The sequence below is a fragment of the Lactuca serriola genome, chromosome 5 (genome assembly GCF_051521515.1).
Source record: "Lactuca serriola cultivar US96UC23 chromosome 5, Lser_US96UC23_V15, whole genome shotgun sequence".
In the NCBI taxonomy this organism is placed as follows: Eukaryota; Viridiplantae; Streptophyta; class Magnoliopsida; order Asterales; family Asteraceae; genus Lactuca; species Lactuca serriola.
Window position 1 is genome coordinate 348,574,466 of NC_136412.1, and position 19,520 is coordinate 348,593,985.

Consider the following 19,520-nt stretch of genomic DNA (forward strand, 5'->3'; position numbering starts at 1 on the left):
ACTTTACTTTATCATTAATAAATTTATGGTATTTAAATAGTTTAAAAATAAAGTTTACGCTTATACTTTTAGTTTAATTGTTTTGTTAGAATTAAACATTTGATAGGTGAGGTGGGGTGGATATAGGTGTGGATATGGGTGGAAGTAGAGGTGGGGTAGGGTGGGAGTGAAGTGTGGATATAGGGGTGGGGGTGGGGTCTGTAAATAGGGGTGAGCAAAATCCGCATCGCAACTAAAATTAACCGCAAAAACTATAAAAACCGCAACTGATAAACCGCAACCGCAATAAAAATCGATGGTGAGGTTTTATGTTTTTCAAAAACCGCAAATTTGTGGTGCGGTGCGGTTATTAGTTTCAAAAACCCGTAAAAAAACCGCACTGCACCGCATATATTATATACATTTTTTTTATTAATTATTAATATATTAAATATTAAAAATAAGACAAATTTCATAAATGAAAGCAATATAAACTTCTAGAAGATAAAAGTGTTGATTTTTTTATATGTTTAACATTGAAAAATGATAAGATTTTACAATTTTAAGATATTTATTGTTAATTACTAGTGATTTCATGTTTTTAAGATATTAGTTGTTTGTGATTTAAGTTAATTGTCTTGTACCTTATTCCTTTTTTATTATTACATGTAATATCTTTGAACTCTTAAAACGATTTGAACTCTAAATAGCGGTTAAAAATCACACCAAATACATGTAGTTAATAACCGAAACACAAAAAAAAACGCACAACAAAAATAATCGCACCAAATGGTTTTGAAAATGGATTAACCGTATTTGCGGTTAGTGGTGAGGTTTTGGTCAATAACCGCAACGAATCGCACCGCGTTCACCCTTATCTGTAGATATAGAAGCGAGTGGGTGGGAGGGTGTGGATAAGGTGATTAGTGGGGGAGGGTGATGGCGGTTAGGATGGATGTGAATATCCTTGAGAAGAGTTTAGTATGGGTAGAGATGGTATGGGGTGGGTGGAATGGGGCAGGGTGGATACCGGTGGGGTGGGTGGGTGGCTGAGGGTGTAGATATTTAGGGTTTTTATTATAGCAATATTTTGTAAATTAAAAAGTATATAAAACAACAATTTTCATTTTTCCAAGTTATATTAGAATTTAGAATTTGTTAGAAAATATTTTGGAAAAAATATTAAACCAAGCATGTCTTGTAGCTTTTCTTTTTTCTTAGAAAATTTTCTAGAAAACTAGAAACTTTTTCTACATCAAACTACACCCTAAAAACTCAAAAAGACATAAAAGTTGTGCCAGGCGTGTTGGTATTTAATTTAATAATTAAAGAAACATTTAACTACTAAGAAAATACTATACGCACCCTAAAAAATTTAAAAACACTTAAAAGTTGTTAGGCGTGTTGGTATTTAATTTAATGGATAAAAACCATTTAACTATTAAGAAAATACTATAAAGACATTAGAACATAAAGTTGAGAAACTCATAGGCCAATATATCTTGTTAGTATTTTACACCCGGTGTGATGGAATAACTTCGAATCTTGTTCTTGCTTGAGGATTGGTATCGAGGAAGTGAAGAGAGTTTTGGGGAAGATAAGAAGGAACAAAATTTTTGTATTGGAAAAAATTCCTAGTAGGGCATGTCAGTGTCTTAGAAAGAAATGATATTGACTTAAAGACTCTCAAGATACCAAGAAGTGGAGATTAAGTTGTGTGATCCAAATATATAAGAACAAAGGTGATGCCCAAAGTTATAAATACTACATAGGTATTAAGCTCATTTGTCATACCATGAAATTACGAGATAGAGTTTTGGAGGCTATGTTGTATAGCATCAAGACTATTACAGAAAGTCAATTTGATTCCATGCATGGGAGGTCCATTATTAGGGCGATCACCATATTGGACATCTTATGGAGAAATATAGAGAAAGAAATATGGATCTCTATATGGTGTTCCTCAGCCTGAAAAAAGCTTATGATAATGTTTCTGGAGAAGTGAATCGGAGGACCTTAGAAGCTAGAAAGGTCCTCGAGATATATATCATATTTATTTACAATATATATTGTTGGTCTACGACATGTGTTCAAACCTTATTCAAAGACAAATAGTCATTTTCTGATGAAATTAAGCTCCATCGGGGTTTGACTCTCGATCTGTATATTTCGCTTTAATTTGAGACGAAATTTCTTGTGAGATCCAGGAAAGTGTCTTGGTTTATGCGTTTTGCTAAAAAGAATGTAGTGATGGTAGAGTCTAAGATTGAGGTGTATGCTCAATCAAACACATGGAGGTCAAATTTAGAAGAAAAATGGTTATGGGTCAACATTGTTAAAGCGGAGTATCTATGGGACAATTTTAGTTGTGAGACAAATGAGGAGGAGATAGATGTAAGTATATGGAGGAAGCTATTACACCTAAAGAGGATTTCAAGTATCTAATGTTTATTATCCATAAAGGAGAGGGTGTGATGGTAGACGTCACCTATCACATAAAGATAAGTTGGTTAAAATGGGATGCGAACTCAAGAGTCTTGTCTGACATAAAGATCTTGTTGAAACCAGAAAATTTGACAATGTTATGTCAATCGTGCTGTATGAATTTGAATGTTGGCCAAACAAGAACAACCACGAAAGAAAGATGGAAGTCATAGATTTGATGTTGTTGAGATGGATTTGTTGTAGAACTTTGTTGGATAGGGTATTGAACGCAATTATAAGAAACTTCTTTTTGGAGAGAGAGAGAGAGAGAGAGAGAGAGAGAGAGAGAGAGAGGGGGGATGGGGGCACGAATCACGGAAAAAAATATAGAAATAATGATTGAGATGGTATGCACATGTTCTTAGGAAGCTACTATTAACAACGATAAGAAAGGTATAGTTGATGATGATTTGCGGTAAAATGAGAAGAGTATATTGTATAGAATCAAATGAAATGACATATGCTGAAATAAAGAAGGCGGCTAAAACATCATGGTCGATGAGTAGCATATCATGCATGTGTGTTCTGACTTTTATTGTTATACCTAACTTTATTTTATTTCTCTTATTGTTATATATAACTTACTCTCCTCTTTTGCAAGTTCTTGAATTTCGTTACTTGTATTATGATTTATAAATATACATGATTTTCTACGCACTTCAACTAAATCTCCCATTGTTTGTTGCCTGATTTATAGGCTCTCATTTTGCAAATATGAAAGGTCGTTTATATAGAGTCAATTTTTTCCAGCAACAAATACATGATTGTGAACATCTAGTTTCCCCAACCCGATTTTAATGGGATTCCAAAGGTCTGTTGTCGTTACTATCTATTAACTTCTCTTATTTTGTTACTAGGGGCTTCCTCGTCCATAACCATATCATACATTAGAAAAATGAAAGCTGAAAATGGCATAGAATAACGAAGAAAGCAAATTCGGGCATAGATCATGGAAAACGTTTATCAATAAAAAAAAGACATTACATATTCAAATAACATACCAACTATACCCTGCTACGCGATTATCTGCTAAACAATCTACCTTCCTTAAACTCAAACTCAAGGATTACTCTGAGGCCCACCTATTGAAGAAACTACTATTCTCTTAGCCTTAGGTTGATTTTACAGACAGGATAACAATGGACCAAAATGCCATTGCTTTTATGATAGAAATACAGTCTTGCTGGGTCAATATCAATAGTAGGGGGTCCCGTAGTATGACTGAGGTGCAGCAGCAGTTGGTTGTTGCGCCGGTGCTGGTGCTGGTGCTGCCGCCACAGCACCACCAGGCTGTGTGTAAACTTGCTGTGGGACAGCCTGCTGAGATATCATATGGAAAATTTTGTGACAGCTTCTTGTTAGTTCTTGCCAATAAGTTATATATTTTTGACAACAGACATCAAAATGAAACACAATATAATAATAAGGGCAAATTGGTAATTTTACATCTAAGAATACCTGGACTGGGTATGAAGCGGGATAAGTAGCATAAGCAGCAGCTTGTGGAACAGATGTAGGAGCAGGGGCTTGTGGTTGGGGTTGGGCATAGCCGCTTCCATAGGCATTGTATGTGCCATAAGCAGCAGCCTAAATCAGAAAACATATCCTCAATAGATGAAAATTATGAATTCATTAAAATGAAAATATTAAAAATACCTGTTGAGTATATGTTGCAGGCCATTGTTGTCCTTGAGCTTGTGGCCAAGCCTGAGGCTGGACACCATAACCTGCAGGCCACTGGTTGTGCGTGCCAGGTGAACCACCACCTGTTTTTGCAAGTTTTGCTCTTTCTGACACTAAATATCCCTCCATGTGTCGCTTCTTTGACTCTGTGGCACTTTTATGATGTACAAAAAGCTTGCTGTGTCGATTATCCGCTTTTTTTATGGTTTGTGTGTCCCCAAACAGATCTAGAAACTGCAGAATCAATAACAACAACAACTTGTCACACCATCTGCATAACACATTTTTAAAGTACCCAAAATAATATATAAAAATCATTCTACCTCCAAGAAAATGCTGGATAACTCTTCTCTTTCGATATAACTTGCAGGATTTGGATTATCGGGACCTGGAGCTATGAACTTCTCCACCAATGAGTCTAGGCGGTTGATTTGTTTTGGAAGTGATTGAATCGACTCCATGTGAATCAAAGCCTGCAATTCCATCATTAATGTAAACAACTAACTAAACATATAATCAAAAATATATATAGACTTTTTTTTTTTTGATAAAGACCTCTAAAAGTGGTTTCGAAATCTGATTGCTCTCAAGGGCTTCATCTAGAATCTCCCTTGCTTTTTCCACCCTTCCCAAAACCTATAAACAAAACTGTCAGCAATAAATAAATCATTATTAAGTCACAAATAATGTAAAGAAGCCATACCAGGTACATAAATCGAGAGTATTGTGCGAGCAAAAGTGGCAAGGTCTGTGAATGTTCTTTTCCTTTCTCAATTGCAATTGTCTGCTCATACAAAGAACAAGCTTCTTCTGGATTCCCCTAGTTATATTAAAAAGGAAAAGCCAATTAAGATATGAAAACTCAGATCAATGTTATATGCATAATAATGTTTTTAAACAAGCATTAATTGGGTTACCAGACGATGTTCCATGTTGGCATGCTTGATAATTGCTTCTAGAAGACCAGGAGAAAGTTCAGTATGCACAAGGTTATAAGATGCACGAGCACCCACAATATCCCCACCATGTTCTCTAAATCGGGCAGCAAATAGGTGAATCTCTGGTTGCCTCTGTAAACATTATCAAAAAAAAAAATTGTTAAAAAGATCCAAGATCATCATAAAGATGATTAAATTTACTAAGAATAAAACGTGTACCTTTACAAACACCTGTGTGGCACGAGCAAGTGCATTTTCAGCAAGATCCATACTCCCACTGGCTTCCATACACAAAACGTATCGTATCCAAAACTCAGGATAATTTGCACACGCGATAAGACATCTTTCATATAACTTGAAAACCTGATGCAAAAAAAAACCATGATTATGTATGTATCTAAAAAATGTAGTTTTTTTATTATATATGAATCGAAGAAATTGCAAAAATAGGAGAAACACAAAAGAGATAGATACTCCGATGGCAGAACAGAACAGAACAGGGAGGCCCCTCAAAAATGAAACGAGGGACCCATGAATGATTTAAGTAACAACACACCTGCATACATAACATTGCAACTTTTAACAAATGGTTTTATAGTTTATTCCATGATGAACAACCCAGAATCTCGACTCACAAAATTTAGGATTTGAAAGAAAGTACTTAGCCTTATAGCATTAGCAACCAAATGGGAGGAGACCCATCCATGCTTTCAATATCCGTAGAGTTTAAAAAGATGCTTCATCCAACGAGTTTAGCCAGAGAGATATTACTTAACTGTAAGTCAATGTATAACAGGGACAACTAAACGCACAAACCAAAAACATAAATTCAAACATCTGATAACTGAACACTTATTTATACCTTATTGAAGTCATCTCCTCCTTCCATAAAATCAAGATAATTATGCCAGTTTTCGAGCTCTGTCACATTAAGTGGTCGGACATGAAAGTAGGGTCTTCTGATACCAGTCTCAAAATCAATAATCTTGGAATCAAATTCTTTAGCCTTCTTGTACAGCTCTTCTCTAATGGCGATATAAGACTCCACCTCTTCAGCTTCTTCACTTACAGGTTTAGAAGGTTTCTCTTTCTCCACTGTATCTGGATGAACTTCCCCTTCACTTTCTTCAATCGTTGCTTCCTCTTTAGAATTTGTTGCAGCTGCAACTTCCTCAGGGGTTTTCAGTTCAGATAAAGGGCGACTTGCTATTAATTCCCTCAAGCTGTAAATTGTAGAAAAGAGTACGATCATGTTTAGTTTATATTGGACCTAACAAAAGCAAGCACAGAAGCTCTTCTACTGAACAAGTGTAATCACCTGTTATAATAGCGGTCCAATTGCTGATTAGGATGCTCCAATATCCGTGTGTATATCATTGCAAGATTGGACCACTGCTGCTGTTGATACTCATATTCGATGTATTTATCCCATAAAGGAAAAGACAGGTAATCAGTTCCAACATAAGCTAGTCCCCGTTCAAACAGCCTGAAACAAGAAGTTGAACCAAGTTATTGTTCTTGAATCAAGAAATACCAATACGAATTATGATAGTTGATAAAAAGAAACAGGTATTACCTCCGTACTGTGTCAGGATCTCCATAAGTATGAATGGCAAAAACACAATAGTGCAACCACATATCTACAGAATATGTTACCCCATGAACTGCTCGTTCATAAACCTCAACAACTTTGTCCAAAAATCCTAGGCGTGCCTCATGATCAGCATACTTTTTCCAATAACCATAACACAAGGGAAATTCGGCTAAAAAGGTATCATAAACTTTTCGAATCTTCAAAATGTTATCCTGCCAATAGATGAAATACAATTACAGCTTTTGTTTATAACAAAATTCATAGTTCATACTTGCAACAAAAACCCTTGCCTAATGCCTACCTCAGCTGTTTTTTCAGTCTCTTCTATAAGAGCAGTCCAGGCAGTGAAGTCCAATGAATTAGTATTTACTATGCTCCACAACCGTTCTTCTTCAGGAGACAATGCAGCAATGGCTGCCAAAAAAAAAGGAGTTAAAAATTGAAGTACAATCTCAGAATCAATATGAAAGTTGGATTTAGTGAATGAACAGGTATGCCAAGTGCATACCAGAAACACCATCATGTGGTTGATTTGCAGATGCAGAATTATGCTCATCATATGAACCAACACCATTTTCACTTATACCCAAAGTTTTTGCATCACTGGAGTCATTTCCATTCACCGAAGAATGGTAAGCAGGAACATGAGATGAATCTACAGATGTGTTGGCAATACTTGCAGGATTCTCACTAACATCTTGTGTAGTTGAAGATGGAGCCTCATTGCTGAAATTGACATCTGTAGCCTTTGATCTTCCAGCAGAACCTCGATCATCATCATGAGGAATGGCATTGTCTACATCCATGGTATCTCCATTAACTGTAGTTGATGGATGCTCCTGGATAGCTGATGATTGAGCAACAACTGTTTCACTATCTCCCATTGTAAATAGGTGATTGATTGTATCTTAAACCTGTATAGAAGAAAACAACCGTGAACAACCAAGGTAACCACACAGAAGTGATAGCAGTTCCAATTTCTCAACTGTGTAACATCTAATCACTCCAAATAAACACAAAAAGTGCTAAAAATTATATATTTTAAACAGACAATACAAATGCAGGTCTAAATGAAGAACTAGATAACCTAACCATAATAATACTTCCAGCTAGCTATATTTGTGATACAGTTGCTTGAAGAATAAAAAGCTGCCACACCTTTTGCAAGAGTAGACTCAGTATGTTAAATAGGAATACAATATTGAAAGCCTACGAAACTATATCAGTGTTTGTTCGAGTGTGGAGTACCTACTACATACTTAGAGATAATCCATCCATCAGCCATGGAAACTCTATACTCTAGTCGTTTTATAAGTTCTTCAGTTAAGCTTTCTCATTAAAATTTCCATATCCCTGTAACAATCAGCCTTAATGGAAACCCTAAAGGTTGTCGTCTCTGTGGCAATTAACATGAAGAAGCTATATATCAACTGTTATCAGTTATATTCCTTTCGTTATCCTATATCACTTTTTCGGCCATATAAAGCCCTTCGGACCCACACATATTCAAAGTGCACATGTACCATGAAGTGAATTTTAATTTTTCCGGCTAGAAAAGATCTTGACATTAATACGCTGAATCATACATTGCAAACTCTGAAATGAAAATTTGCGACAGCACGAACAAACAGCTAGGGTTACGTCTGTTTCGTGTGTCTAGAAAGCTCCTAATGGCGTCAAGTAAACGACTACAATACCAAACTAACAAGAATAATCCTCGAAGAATAAAATTCGGTTATAAGAGAAACAAAAACATCTAGAAAAGTAGAGTTATACTTCGATCGAAAACCCTAATTTTCAGCATAAAAGCGAAGAGTTCGAAGATTACTCGGCGCAGTAGTACGAGCAGACTACGGTGACGAACAAGAGATGTACGCAGGTCCGTAAGCAGAGAGAAGGAGACGGAACTGACGATGAGCGGCTGTCGAGTGCGTGTGTGAATTTATGCCCTAACCATACGAAAACATACACCGTTTCTCTGTTTTCGCATGCCCCTTTTTTGAACTGACTATGCAAAGTTAATGGATATTAACAAACTAACCCTTGTAAACTAGCTAATTAACAAAAATAACCTTTTTATATTGTAATTTGAAAAACAATCATTTTATTTGGAATGTCCCATTCCTTCTGGTTATGTCCATTTTGAAGTTATTGAATGGTAGGTGAGATTTTATATAAATATAATATGGAATTTGATATTGTGCCTTCCAGACCGATATTGTGCATTTCTGACGTTTCAGACACACATTTTGAATTGACATTGTAAGTTTAGGGAATTTCAAACTCTTCGCACTACGCGTCCTTGGTTTTTCATTTTTTTTTTTTCACTTACGTTTAATAACTCATAATTACTTTTCCCACCATTTGAAAACGAGTTCATCATATCTAGTGCACGAAGAAAGCTAGTCAACATCCATGTTTATGTTCATAATCTTGAAACAACCAACCCGGAAAATTTTAACATCAAGAAAAATAGGAGATTGTTTTTTGTTCTATTTTTGTGGCTCCAAGATGTGTGGTAAGATGCTTTTGTAATATATCGGTTGTATTTTTGTAGTTATTAATTTTGTTACAATTGATGTTCCCAAAAAAATATAGATTTATACATTTCGAGTTGTATGCTACTAGAGGTAGTCTTCCTCTGAAAGGTAACTACTTATGCTCAATGTATATTTCGAAAGTATCTTACGATGAAAGATTCGTTAGAGTCGTATAAAAAAGTACTAGAAAATCTTATTTGATAATCGAGGGATAAAAGTATGAATGATAGGTTGACATCATTGAAGTAAAAATGATAGTTACTTTATAGAGAAATTGTGACAATATGGTTGATTACTAATATTGTAATGAACCGGTCTTAAAGAGATTGAAGATCATTTGGAGGTGACCAATAGCAAAATGGGTTAGTGGATTAATGTAACTAGACATGCCTAACTATTAAGAGTACAAAGTGATTTTACAAATGAGTACATGCCACAATTTCAATGCATGTTTTTACTTAATAAGATGTTTGTTTGGGACATAGTTTCCTTTATATAGAACATATAATTGTTTTGTGTAATTGAATTGCTTTGGAACTTGGTTTTCCTTAATTTGTATTTAAGTTGCTACATATAACTATCAGTGAAATGCTTAAACACCCATCAGATGAAAGGTGAAAGATCTTTATACCCAAAGGACATTATAAAATAATATTGCTAAATAATATGTGATCTTAGAAGGGTCACACATACAATAACCTGATGATAATATATTATTTATAACAACTTGTTTCTTGAAATATATATATATATATATATATATATATATATATATATATATATATATTATAGGGATTTGATTCTTTATAAATATTTATATTTATTGTAATTAATTCGAAAATAACTATTTTATAACAATAATAATTTTCTAATAAAAGTATGGAAGAATATAAATATAATATATTATTTATAAAAACATGTTTCTTGCTAAATATTTATATTAATGTATATATATTATTTATAAGGATTTTATTTTTATAAATATTTATATTTCGTGTAATTAATTGGAAATAGCTATTTTATTTATGAAAATAATAATTTTGTATAAAAGAATATCACTTGGAATAATTTATATATACATAATACATGTCATTAGTTTTTATAAACTAACTAGCTTTAGTTTTATAAAAAGGGAGATATATTTTATAAAAAATAGAAAGAGTATAACGACCCAATTTTTCACGTTCAAAAATTTCGTTTTTAAAACATTACTTTAGAAAACATTAATAATTAAAAACATTGTTTGACCAGACCACATTACAACATAACACATGTCTAAAAGTCAAATCATACAACCAATCGAAATATCATAGTATAAATCCCAGAGAAATCTCGTAAATACGGAAACTAGTGTGCGTGCATGATGTGCCGCTACCGCGCCAGCTCCTTCCCCTTTGATGAAGAGGTACTTGAAACCAAACCGTAAACTGTAAGCACAAAGCTTAGTGAGTTCCCCCATCGTACCACATACCATACAAACACATACACACATACTGCCAGGCTATTATGGGGTGCCTGACTACCCGGTACGACCATTCTGGGGTGCCGACTACCCCGTGCGGCCATTATGGGGTGCCGTCCTACCCGTGTCAAGCCATTCTGGGGTGCTGACTACCCGTGTCAAGCTATTCCGGGGTGCTGACTACCCATCGGTCCTAACAACCGATCCTCGGGGACTATTTCACCCCCCCCCCCCCCCACTGCTACTTACACATATATCATACATAACATATTATCATACATATCTGGGGTGTCTAGGCTACCCTTCGGTCCTAACAACCGAACTCGGGGACTGGTCCCCTCCTACTACCTTTGTCGCATATAAAATAACAAGCCAGCATGCAAACATATCATCACGTACTGTCAGACATTTTTGGGGTGTCTGAACTACCCTTTAGTCCTAACAACCGATCTCTACTTCTATCACATATACATATCATGCTAGCATACAACATGTCAGGTAGTAGCAAACCTAGATGATATCACAAAGACAATCATCTAACATACGACTCATACTGGTGGGTCGGCATTGTGGCCGTAGACCCACTGCTGCTGGAAGGTAACTCACCTCGAAGTAGCTGCTGATCTGATCGGGAACTGACGGTCTACTGCTGTTGCTGCTGCTCCAGAAATCCTTTGGGTAAAATGACCATTTTACCCCTGATCATGCCCTAAGTCAAAGTCAGAGTCAACTTTCAGTTGACCCGACTCGCCGAGTTGGCTTGCCAACTCGCCGAGTTCCCTGTCCAATCGACTGACCTGGATCCCGTTTCTACTCGTCGAGTTAGGCGTTGACTCGACGAGTTCTCCTTCCAAACTGATGTTCAAGTCCTTCATCCTACTCGCCGAGTTGTATGAACAACTCACCGAGTTCATCTTCATCCGATGAACACTTATGCTGCGACTCGCTTAGTTGTATGAACAACTCGCCGAGTCTGATCTTGATCTAAGGAGATTGCCTTGAACTCGCCGAGTCAGGGCAATGACTCGCCGAGTTCCTTCATGGATGAGTTCGGCTTCCAACTCACTGAGTCACACCCTGTGACTCACTACTCTACTCGACACAACGAAAAGGGGACAAACTCGGAGACTCGCGAGCAGACTCGCCGAGTCAGATGAACGACTCGCCGAGTCGTTACCATGCAGTCTCTATATGGTCGATTTTGCTTGAATCCAGCTTATGCTATCCACATATTTGGGTTCCTAGAGCATGAATAACACGTAAAGTTTCCAACTTTACGTGTAGATACTCATTAATGAGGTTTTAGGGCTCAAAATGCACCAAAAAGGGTAGATCTAGGGTGTACATGCAACATGGGTCCATAAAGGCAGTAGATCCAAGCTCCTGGAGCTCGATCTCACCTAGATCTAGGAGTTACCCAACTTATTACGAGTCCACAAGCATACATAAGCTTAGAAATGGATCAAAAGGGCTCTAATGGAGTTATAAGGAACAATAAGCATGAAAACAGAGGGGGAAATCGAGTTTTACCTCAAGGGAAACTCTGAGATTGCTCAAAGATGGCTGACCTCCTCTTCTTCTTCTTGATCCACTCTTCTCCCTTCTCCAAAACTTCAAAACACACTAGGAATGCTTCAAACTCTCAAGGAATAAAGCTTTGAATGAGGGGTAGGGCTCTGAGGGTGAATCGGGCGGAGTTGGGGCGCAAATGGTCGTTTAAATAGGGTGCAAACCCTTGGAAATTAGGGTTTCATCAGACAGCGTAGACTCGCCGAGTCGCCAACTTAACTGCGTCCCAAGTCCCGTCTCTACTCGGCGAGTCGGGCCTCCAACTCGCCGAGTCCAAGGCCAAAATGCAAAATGCTCAGATATGTCTTACATACCAGGAACCAGGTGCTACAAAGAGTGTTGGACACGTTTTGCCTCTCTCTTTTGACTTAAAAGTCGGAAATGGCATGGGGTGGTGATGTTGGAGATTGTTTGGCATTTCTTCCATAATACATGCACCATTCTTCTCTTACATTAAAGTCTTAAATGGGTATAGCTTAAGTACTTAAGATATGTATCATTCCAAGTATAAATAAGAGTATTTCTAGCTATTTTTTGGTTGATTGTTGTCTCCTTCCAAACCCATAGGTCTCTCTCTCTCTCTCTCTCTCTCTCTCTCTCGTTCTTAACTAGTTAAGAAGATTGAAGATTGAGATGATACTTTCACACTCTTCTTCGGTTTGTAACATCCTCATTACCAATCCAAAATTTCCATTTTATTTATTCAAATATATCATAGTATAATTACATTATGCAGAAACATTTTCCGAATGCGCATGTGTACAGTCAAACTTTGTCTTTCTCATGAATCAATGAAATACCTGAAAAACATTTATATTTAACTGGTAAGCACGAAGCATTAATGATTCTTGTGACATTAAAGTGAGAAGATGCACAGTTTTTCAAAATAAGTTGAGTGCGATTAGCATGATTAACAACCTTTTATTTTTCAATTTGAAAAAAAAATTATTGGTCTGCGAGATACATGTGTTTTCATTTTTAATATAGAAATAGATTTTTCGAGACAATAGAGTTTTTCCTTGAGTTTCTTTAACTCAAGACTAAGAGCAATTTTTTTTTATTTGAGACAGATAAATCAAAATGCAAGATATCAATTGTGTCATCCTTTTCAATATGATCAACAAAATAAGATTCAATAAAATTATTTACCTGATACGCTACGCTGAGGTATCGTCCCATTCTGACTTGAGATCCTTATCAGCATGAGGAAGATCAACATCAAGGGTTCCAACACTGTCATATGGATCGTCAGTGTGAGATTCAACAATCTTAGCCATGAGAAACTTACCTTCATCGTCTGAGGAGTTTTCCTTTTCAAAAGTTGATGATAAAATGATCATCATCTCTTGAGCGGCTGAGCAGTTTTGGACCTAACGACAAACAAAAAAAGGAAGTGAATTTCCAATAGTAGTTTTCGCCTTTACATTAAGATTTAACATCCTTTTCTATTCCTTGTTGTATCCGGGAACAAATTTCCCTTTCAACTTACTACCAGAAGCACCACCATTGGTTGATTTATGCATAGCAGCGATAACACGTTTATTGATGACATCGAGCATGTCAAAGTCCATGAACTCAAGACCTTCCATGGCCTTTGATTTCCAAGTAGAAAAGTTTTGTTGATCGAATGGAGGAATCTTATTGCAGATAGTTGATTTTGGAGTAAAAGAGGTTGACATGATTACTTGAGTGTATCACAAACCTGCTGTGATACCAATTGAAGGTTTGTATCGATCGGATACACTTCAAGTATAAAGACTAAAAGAAACTTAAACAACAAAAAGTAAAGAACAAAATTTATAACACACATAGTGTTCTCCAAATTGTTTCTTTCACCAAGAAAGATGTTTTGTCTTCACCAAGAAGACTGGTTTGTCACAAAGACGATTGACATAAAATCACGATCACAACATTAGGGTTTGCCTAATGTTGTATATATACTAATCTATACATGTATATCCCATGATTCAAGGGATTGCGTCTAATTTATACTAAGAACTAATATTATCACAAAGCTATCGGATTTGTGATCTATTCTATACTTATCTGTATCATTATCTAATATACAAAAGATTACAATCAGATAACTGTACTATAAGCTGACGCTGATAAGTTTTATATGTTTGCGTTGAAGATATAGTCGACGCTGACGTTGATCTATCAGCGTGTTGTGTGTTTGACTCATTAGACCATAAGGCGTGACATTACAGTTAATACTACAATTGTTAATGCACAAGATACAAGTATGTTAATGCGTAAAGTTTAACTTTATTCCCTAAACTTTGTATAGTTCCTTCCTTGCAATTCCCCTATTTTGTAAAATAATATTTTATCCATCAACTTTATATAATTTGTCACTTACAACCCATCTATTTTATAAAATGATCTCTTTCATCATTTTACTTTTTAAAATATCACTTTCACTACTTTCCTAATACATAATAAAAACACGTAAAAGCTCGCGGTAAAACGCGAACTCAATTACTACTTTACCTCTAAAGTCTAAGTCATTCCTTATCAAGGCGGGCGTAAGAATACATAATTTAGACCGCTCCATTTTACATATGCATGATACAACCCACTCATATTTCTTAGAAGTAACATCACATATCCATAAAGTGGTGGTATGCTTCAATATTTTTTTTTTTCCTGTCATTGTATTTTGTTACAAATTTTTAATATATATTAATCTTCTTGTTAATTACCATGTGACATAATTTATAGCATTTTTATCATATATTCAACCTAGGTGGGGTGCTACAATCAATAGTGTCAACCAATGTCAATTCTATCGGACTCCGTTTCAATTCCAAAATAAACTAAAATAGTCATGTTTTTATTCGGCATATAAAATGTAATATGACGAGTTTGAGATACGAGTAAATTAAACTAATGTACAATAAAGAAAATGTAAACTAATATTAACTAGTCAATGATTAAATCGACATCAAAAGGTTGAAGTGCACACAACTAAACCACAAGTTATATATTTGTGACAGAACCTTCGTATTACAATTTACAACCCGTAAACATTACGTGTTCCGCTTTTATGGCATGAAATAAAACAAAGACGTCCAAATGATTTTCTCTATATATAGATATATATGTGTATATATATACACTTCCCATCTATGAAAATTGTCCCCAATATTTATACCAGGATTAAATTTAAGAAGCATGACATATTAAAGCTAATGCACATATACACTATCAAACAAGAACCTGTACACTTTGTGATGAAGCAGAAAGCGATTCCCTATTGTGAGTTTGTGAGAGGGAGTGATGGTCAGAATTAGAGGGCATGATGGGTCTAATGTTTCCTGGATTCAATGGGAACAAGAACTTGTAGTAACCATCCATCATTGCTTCAAGATTGCACGTCTCTGCAACACCAGGAATCTGTCCCAACAAAAAAAATGTTAAACAAGGGTAAATTCGTAATTGACTCACACTTAAGAAAGAAATTGGAAGGGAAAAATCTGTATGAAAAATGATCAAGTAGTATATATACAAGCTAAAAGCCTAAAATTGAAGTGAAGAAGAATGAAAGCAGCATACTAGTGGACTACCTGATAGATATCTTGCATGTAACCATGGAGGCTCGGATATTCAACCACCTTCTTCTTTGTACATTTGAACATGACATTATACACGAGATCAAACCGTATCAAAGTAGTAAATAAACACACATCTGCTAGTGTAAGATTATCCCCACATAAGTATCGTGAACCTTTTAGATGATCATCTACAGTGTTTAAAGCAGTAAATAGCTCGTTAACAGCAGTGTCATATGCTTCTTGACTTTGTGCAAACCCACATCTGCAATTAATTTACATTATCATACATACATAAATCCAAGGTTCTAGCAAAAAAAAAAAAACACCCAAAGGCACCATTTATTTGTAAAAACCTATACATAGGATATATACTCCGTAACAAGAAATGTATTTAAATTATAACAACTTAATCCTTGTTGATATTGCATCTCTAATTATGATCTCTCTACATCGGGGTGTTTAGCAGTTCATTTGAATCAATTATTGAGACTTCAATTTAGAGTTTTTGGCAACAATTGATTATATTATGATTATGATTTTCAGATGTTATTTATCGTCAAAATAATCAGATTTGGACAAACAGTTGCTGTAAGACAATTTATCATTAAAATACATGATAAAGTACTTAATTATCCTAACTTTAGCACCTCATCATCTAATTACTTGTTTCTCTAATTCAGATAATTCAAGTTGCGATAATCATTTCCAAATAATCCCTCTTTGTTGTAAGTTCAATATCAACTCGTATATGATTGTTAAGATGATCACATTTGGCTTTAGAGAAGGAATGAAAATTTTGATTCATAAGTCGCCATGATCACTTTGAAAAAGCAAATCCAAACAACTCCTACAGTCCGAATATTAAGGTAACTTACATCTTCTTGAATAATAGCAAAATCATTATAATCATGATCAAAACTTTCTAAACTAATTAGTTTGAACACCATATGAACGTTAAATCTGATAATAGTCTTATTAAGGTTTACCTGTAAACGCCATTGTTGATACTTGGATATATGATCTTGTTCCATTCATCAATCTGTTTCTTGAGCTCCGGCGGTGACAGGTCCAAATCTGGATTCCGAGCTACCTCGTTTAAACCCGAATTCAACAATTCAATTATATCATAACTCTCATTACAAACAACCTCTTTCTTCTCAACATCCCAAAGCATGGGAACGGTGCACCGGCCGTCGTACCCTCCTCGCCGCATTTTGTAAACTTCTCTGACAGTTTTAGCGCCGTTAACCTTATCCCGAGTGGGGATAAGCTTATCCCCATTTGGGATAGGACTATCGTTGAACACCCATGAACCATCTAACCCTGGAGAAGCAATTGAGACGGGTATCGCATCTTGAAGACCCTTCAAAGCTCGAACGATGAGTGTCCGGTGAGCCCAGGGGCATGGTAGGGCGGCGTAGAGGTGGAGGGCATTGGGCTGAAGTTGGTGGTGGTTGGGGTTTCTAAATTGGGAAACGGGTCGGGTGTATGATCCTGATGGGTCGGAGGGAGCGAGTTGAGACATCATAAGGTGCCAGGCGGTGGACCAGGCGGAGCGAACGGTGGAGATGAGGAGTTGTGGTGGGAGGGATTTGCCCCAGAGGAGTTTGGTAATGGAGGTGATAAGTTGAGTGGGGCTTGGAGTTGTAGGGGAGTTGTTGATGGACATTTTGGGTGTTGATTGACGGAGTTTTCTGGGTTTGAAATTCCGTGGTGGAACTGTGGTGGTGATGGTGGTGGATCGGAATATGATGGGAGGAGAGGTGAGGAGTGATGTTGCAGTAGACATTTTAAACGAAAATATCAAACATGAGACTTGTGTTGTGATATATATCCTTTTGTTAACTTATACGTTATATTTCATTATTTTGTTAGTGTAACTACAACCTTTTTATTAGGGTTTACCTTTTTCCCCCCCTTTTTTTTTAACCTGAATAAATGAAAAAAAAATGTTTGAGGGTGTCTTACAACTTTTGTCTTGAATAAAAAATGCTCTCTCTTACATTGTCTCATCTAGGCTTGCACAAAAAAAACGCTTTGGAAACCGAACCGCCTCATAAACCGAAACCGGTTCACTATGAACTGATTTAGGAACCAACCGCCGCTTTGCACCAATACATGGTTATTACCGTTAGGACCGGTTTCATGAGAATCGACTTGCATAACTGGTTTGTCTTTTATATCGTTGGAGCTGGTTTCAAATCGGTTTTTCCGGTGACCGTTTCTTTATTTTATTCTAAAGGCTTTATAGTCGTTTGAGGTTGTTAGAGGCTCATTTTTTGGTCTTTTTTGTCCATATATAACTATCCATTGATATTTAATCAAACTCAATGTTTATACTTAATCAAACCATTAAAAAACTCTCTTAGATCAAAAATCGCTCTCAAGTCAAGCAATGGATTCGGTTTCGATTGGTGTTGGAGATTCATAAGCATTATTACTGTTGTTGCCATCAAAGAAATAAATGAAAACCCGAAGATTTGGTGCAACTATGATTTGTATGTAATATCGATTGGTTCAAATAAAGCACGATGCAAGAAATGTGGTATTTTTTTCTTTTCAAAAAAGATGGGAATTCAACAATGAAAACTCATATGAACAAAAGATGCCTATCGATGAAATCTGGCTGGTGCATAATGAAACAACAATGACGAAAGATACTACATTGTGAATTACAAAGAGGTTAAAGTTCACGATAGGATGACGATTACGAATATGTTTTATGTTTTTATGTTTAAAGATGTGTTAGTTTAATGTTTTATGTATTTCCATATCACAAAACAAAAAAAAAATGAAAATTGTTGAGCCTCACTTCAATCTTTTCAATTCAATACACAAACATCATAAAAACATAAAAGGCCAAAAAACCAATCTCACGGTTAGTGTATATATATATATATATATATATATATATATATATATATATATATATATATATATATATATATATATATATATATATATATATACACTCATGTCAAGTTTTTGTTTAGAAAATATCGATTTTATAAAGAAAATAACCAATCTTACGGTTAGTATATGCACATATTAGTCATATAAGCCCAAAAAACAAAACCAAGATAAACAAAAAAAAGACTCATAATCGTCATTTTTTTTTCCGGTTTCGTCCAAACCAATAAGGGATGGACCGAACCGGTTTATATAATGTGTTTCTACGCTAGGCATTAATGATGATGTAATAGTATAGGTCAACCTTTGTAATTTGTTTTGAAATAATAAGATGTATTATTTGAGTATTATGTGTTTTATACTTAATTATTATGATTTAATAAGTTAAGGATAAAAATAAGCGTCGAAAATAAATATTAGATGAACCCGATATCTATGAAGAAAGTTGTAGTGGTTGAAACAAGGATTTCGGAGATATAAAGAATACCGAAATCCGAGTTATAACGAAAAAGTTATGACATGTCGAAGTTTCGCGATAGAACCGGTATGACGTTGTGACATAAAAAATGAATTTACGATAAAGTGCTTTTTAGCATTAGTGATCTAAACGAAAGTCGTAGTGTTCATTAAACCGAGGGCGTGCATAAAAAGAATGCCCAAATCTGACTTCGTATGAGGAAGTTATGGTTTTTCTAAGTTTCGGCTTAGCAGTATGCAACCCGAAACTCGAATTTTCGATCGAGTGATTTTTAACCGAAACAACTTAAATGAGAATTGATGATCTTGTTGATAGTAGTTCAACGG

The 19,520-nt window shown here is 35.5% G+C and overlaps 2 protein-coding genes and 1 long non-coding RNA gene across 4 annotated transcripts; all 3 read right to left on the reverse strand.

The window, feature by feature from the left end:
- Positions 1–3,382: 3,382 nt before the first annotated feature.
- Positions 3,383–8,644, reverse strand: LOC145055526 (pre-mRNA-processing factor 39-1-like). Of its 2 annotated transcripts, none has more exons than XM_079003883.1 (14): positions 8,507–8,644; positions 7,187–7,592; positions 6,980–7,092; positions 6,661–6,890; positions 6,403–6,570; positions 5,947–6,307; positions 5,304–5,447; positions 5,064–5,216; positions 4,850–4,966; positions 4,702–4,782; positions 4,470–4,619; positions 4,120–4,380; positions 3,922–4,050; positions 3,383–3,783 (listed from the first exon to the last, which is right to left on the reverse strand). In XM_079003883.1, exons 2-14 carry the CDS (start codon positions 7,560–7,562, stop codon positions 3,658–3,660), a joined length of 2,409 nt encoding a protein of 802 aa, XP_078860009.1. In that variant the 5' UTR covers positions 7,563–7,592; positions 8,507–8,644; the 3' UTR covers positions 3,383–3,657. The 2 variants fall into 2 exon arrangements, with proteins under 2 accessions (XP_078860009.1, XP_078860010.1); XM_079003884.1 differs by having other exon boundaries at positions 3,523–3,780.
- Positions 8,645–12,922: 4,278 nt separating this feature from the next.
- LOC145052108 (uncharacterized) lies at positions 12,923–14,117 on the reverse strand. Its single transcript, XR_013683978.1, has 2 exons — positions 13,399–14,117; positions 12,923–13,049 (listed from the first exon to the last, which is right to left on the reverse strand). It is a non-coding gene; the product is annotated as an uncharacterized LOC145052108 (long non-coding RNA).
- A 1,093-nt stretch (positions 14,118–15,210) lies between these two features.
- Positions 15,211–17,635, reverse strand: LOC145055528 (Glutathione S-transferase family protein). The gene is made up of 3 exons (XM_079003885.1): positions 16,793–17,635; positions 15,819–16,068; positions 15,211–15,648 (listed from the first exon to the last, which is right to left on the reverse strand). Exons 1-3 carry the CDS (start codon positions 17,593–17,595, stop codon positions 15,460–15,462), a joined length of 1,242 nt encoding a protein of 413 aa, XP_078860011.1. The 5' UTR covers positions 17,596–17,635; the 3' UTR covers positions 15,211–15,459.
- Between the last annotated feature and the right edge of the window lie 1,885 nt (positions 17,636–19,520).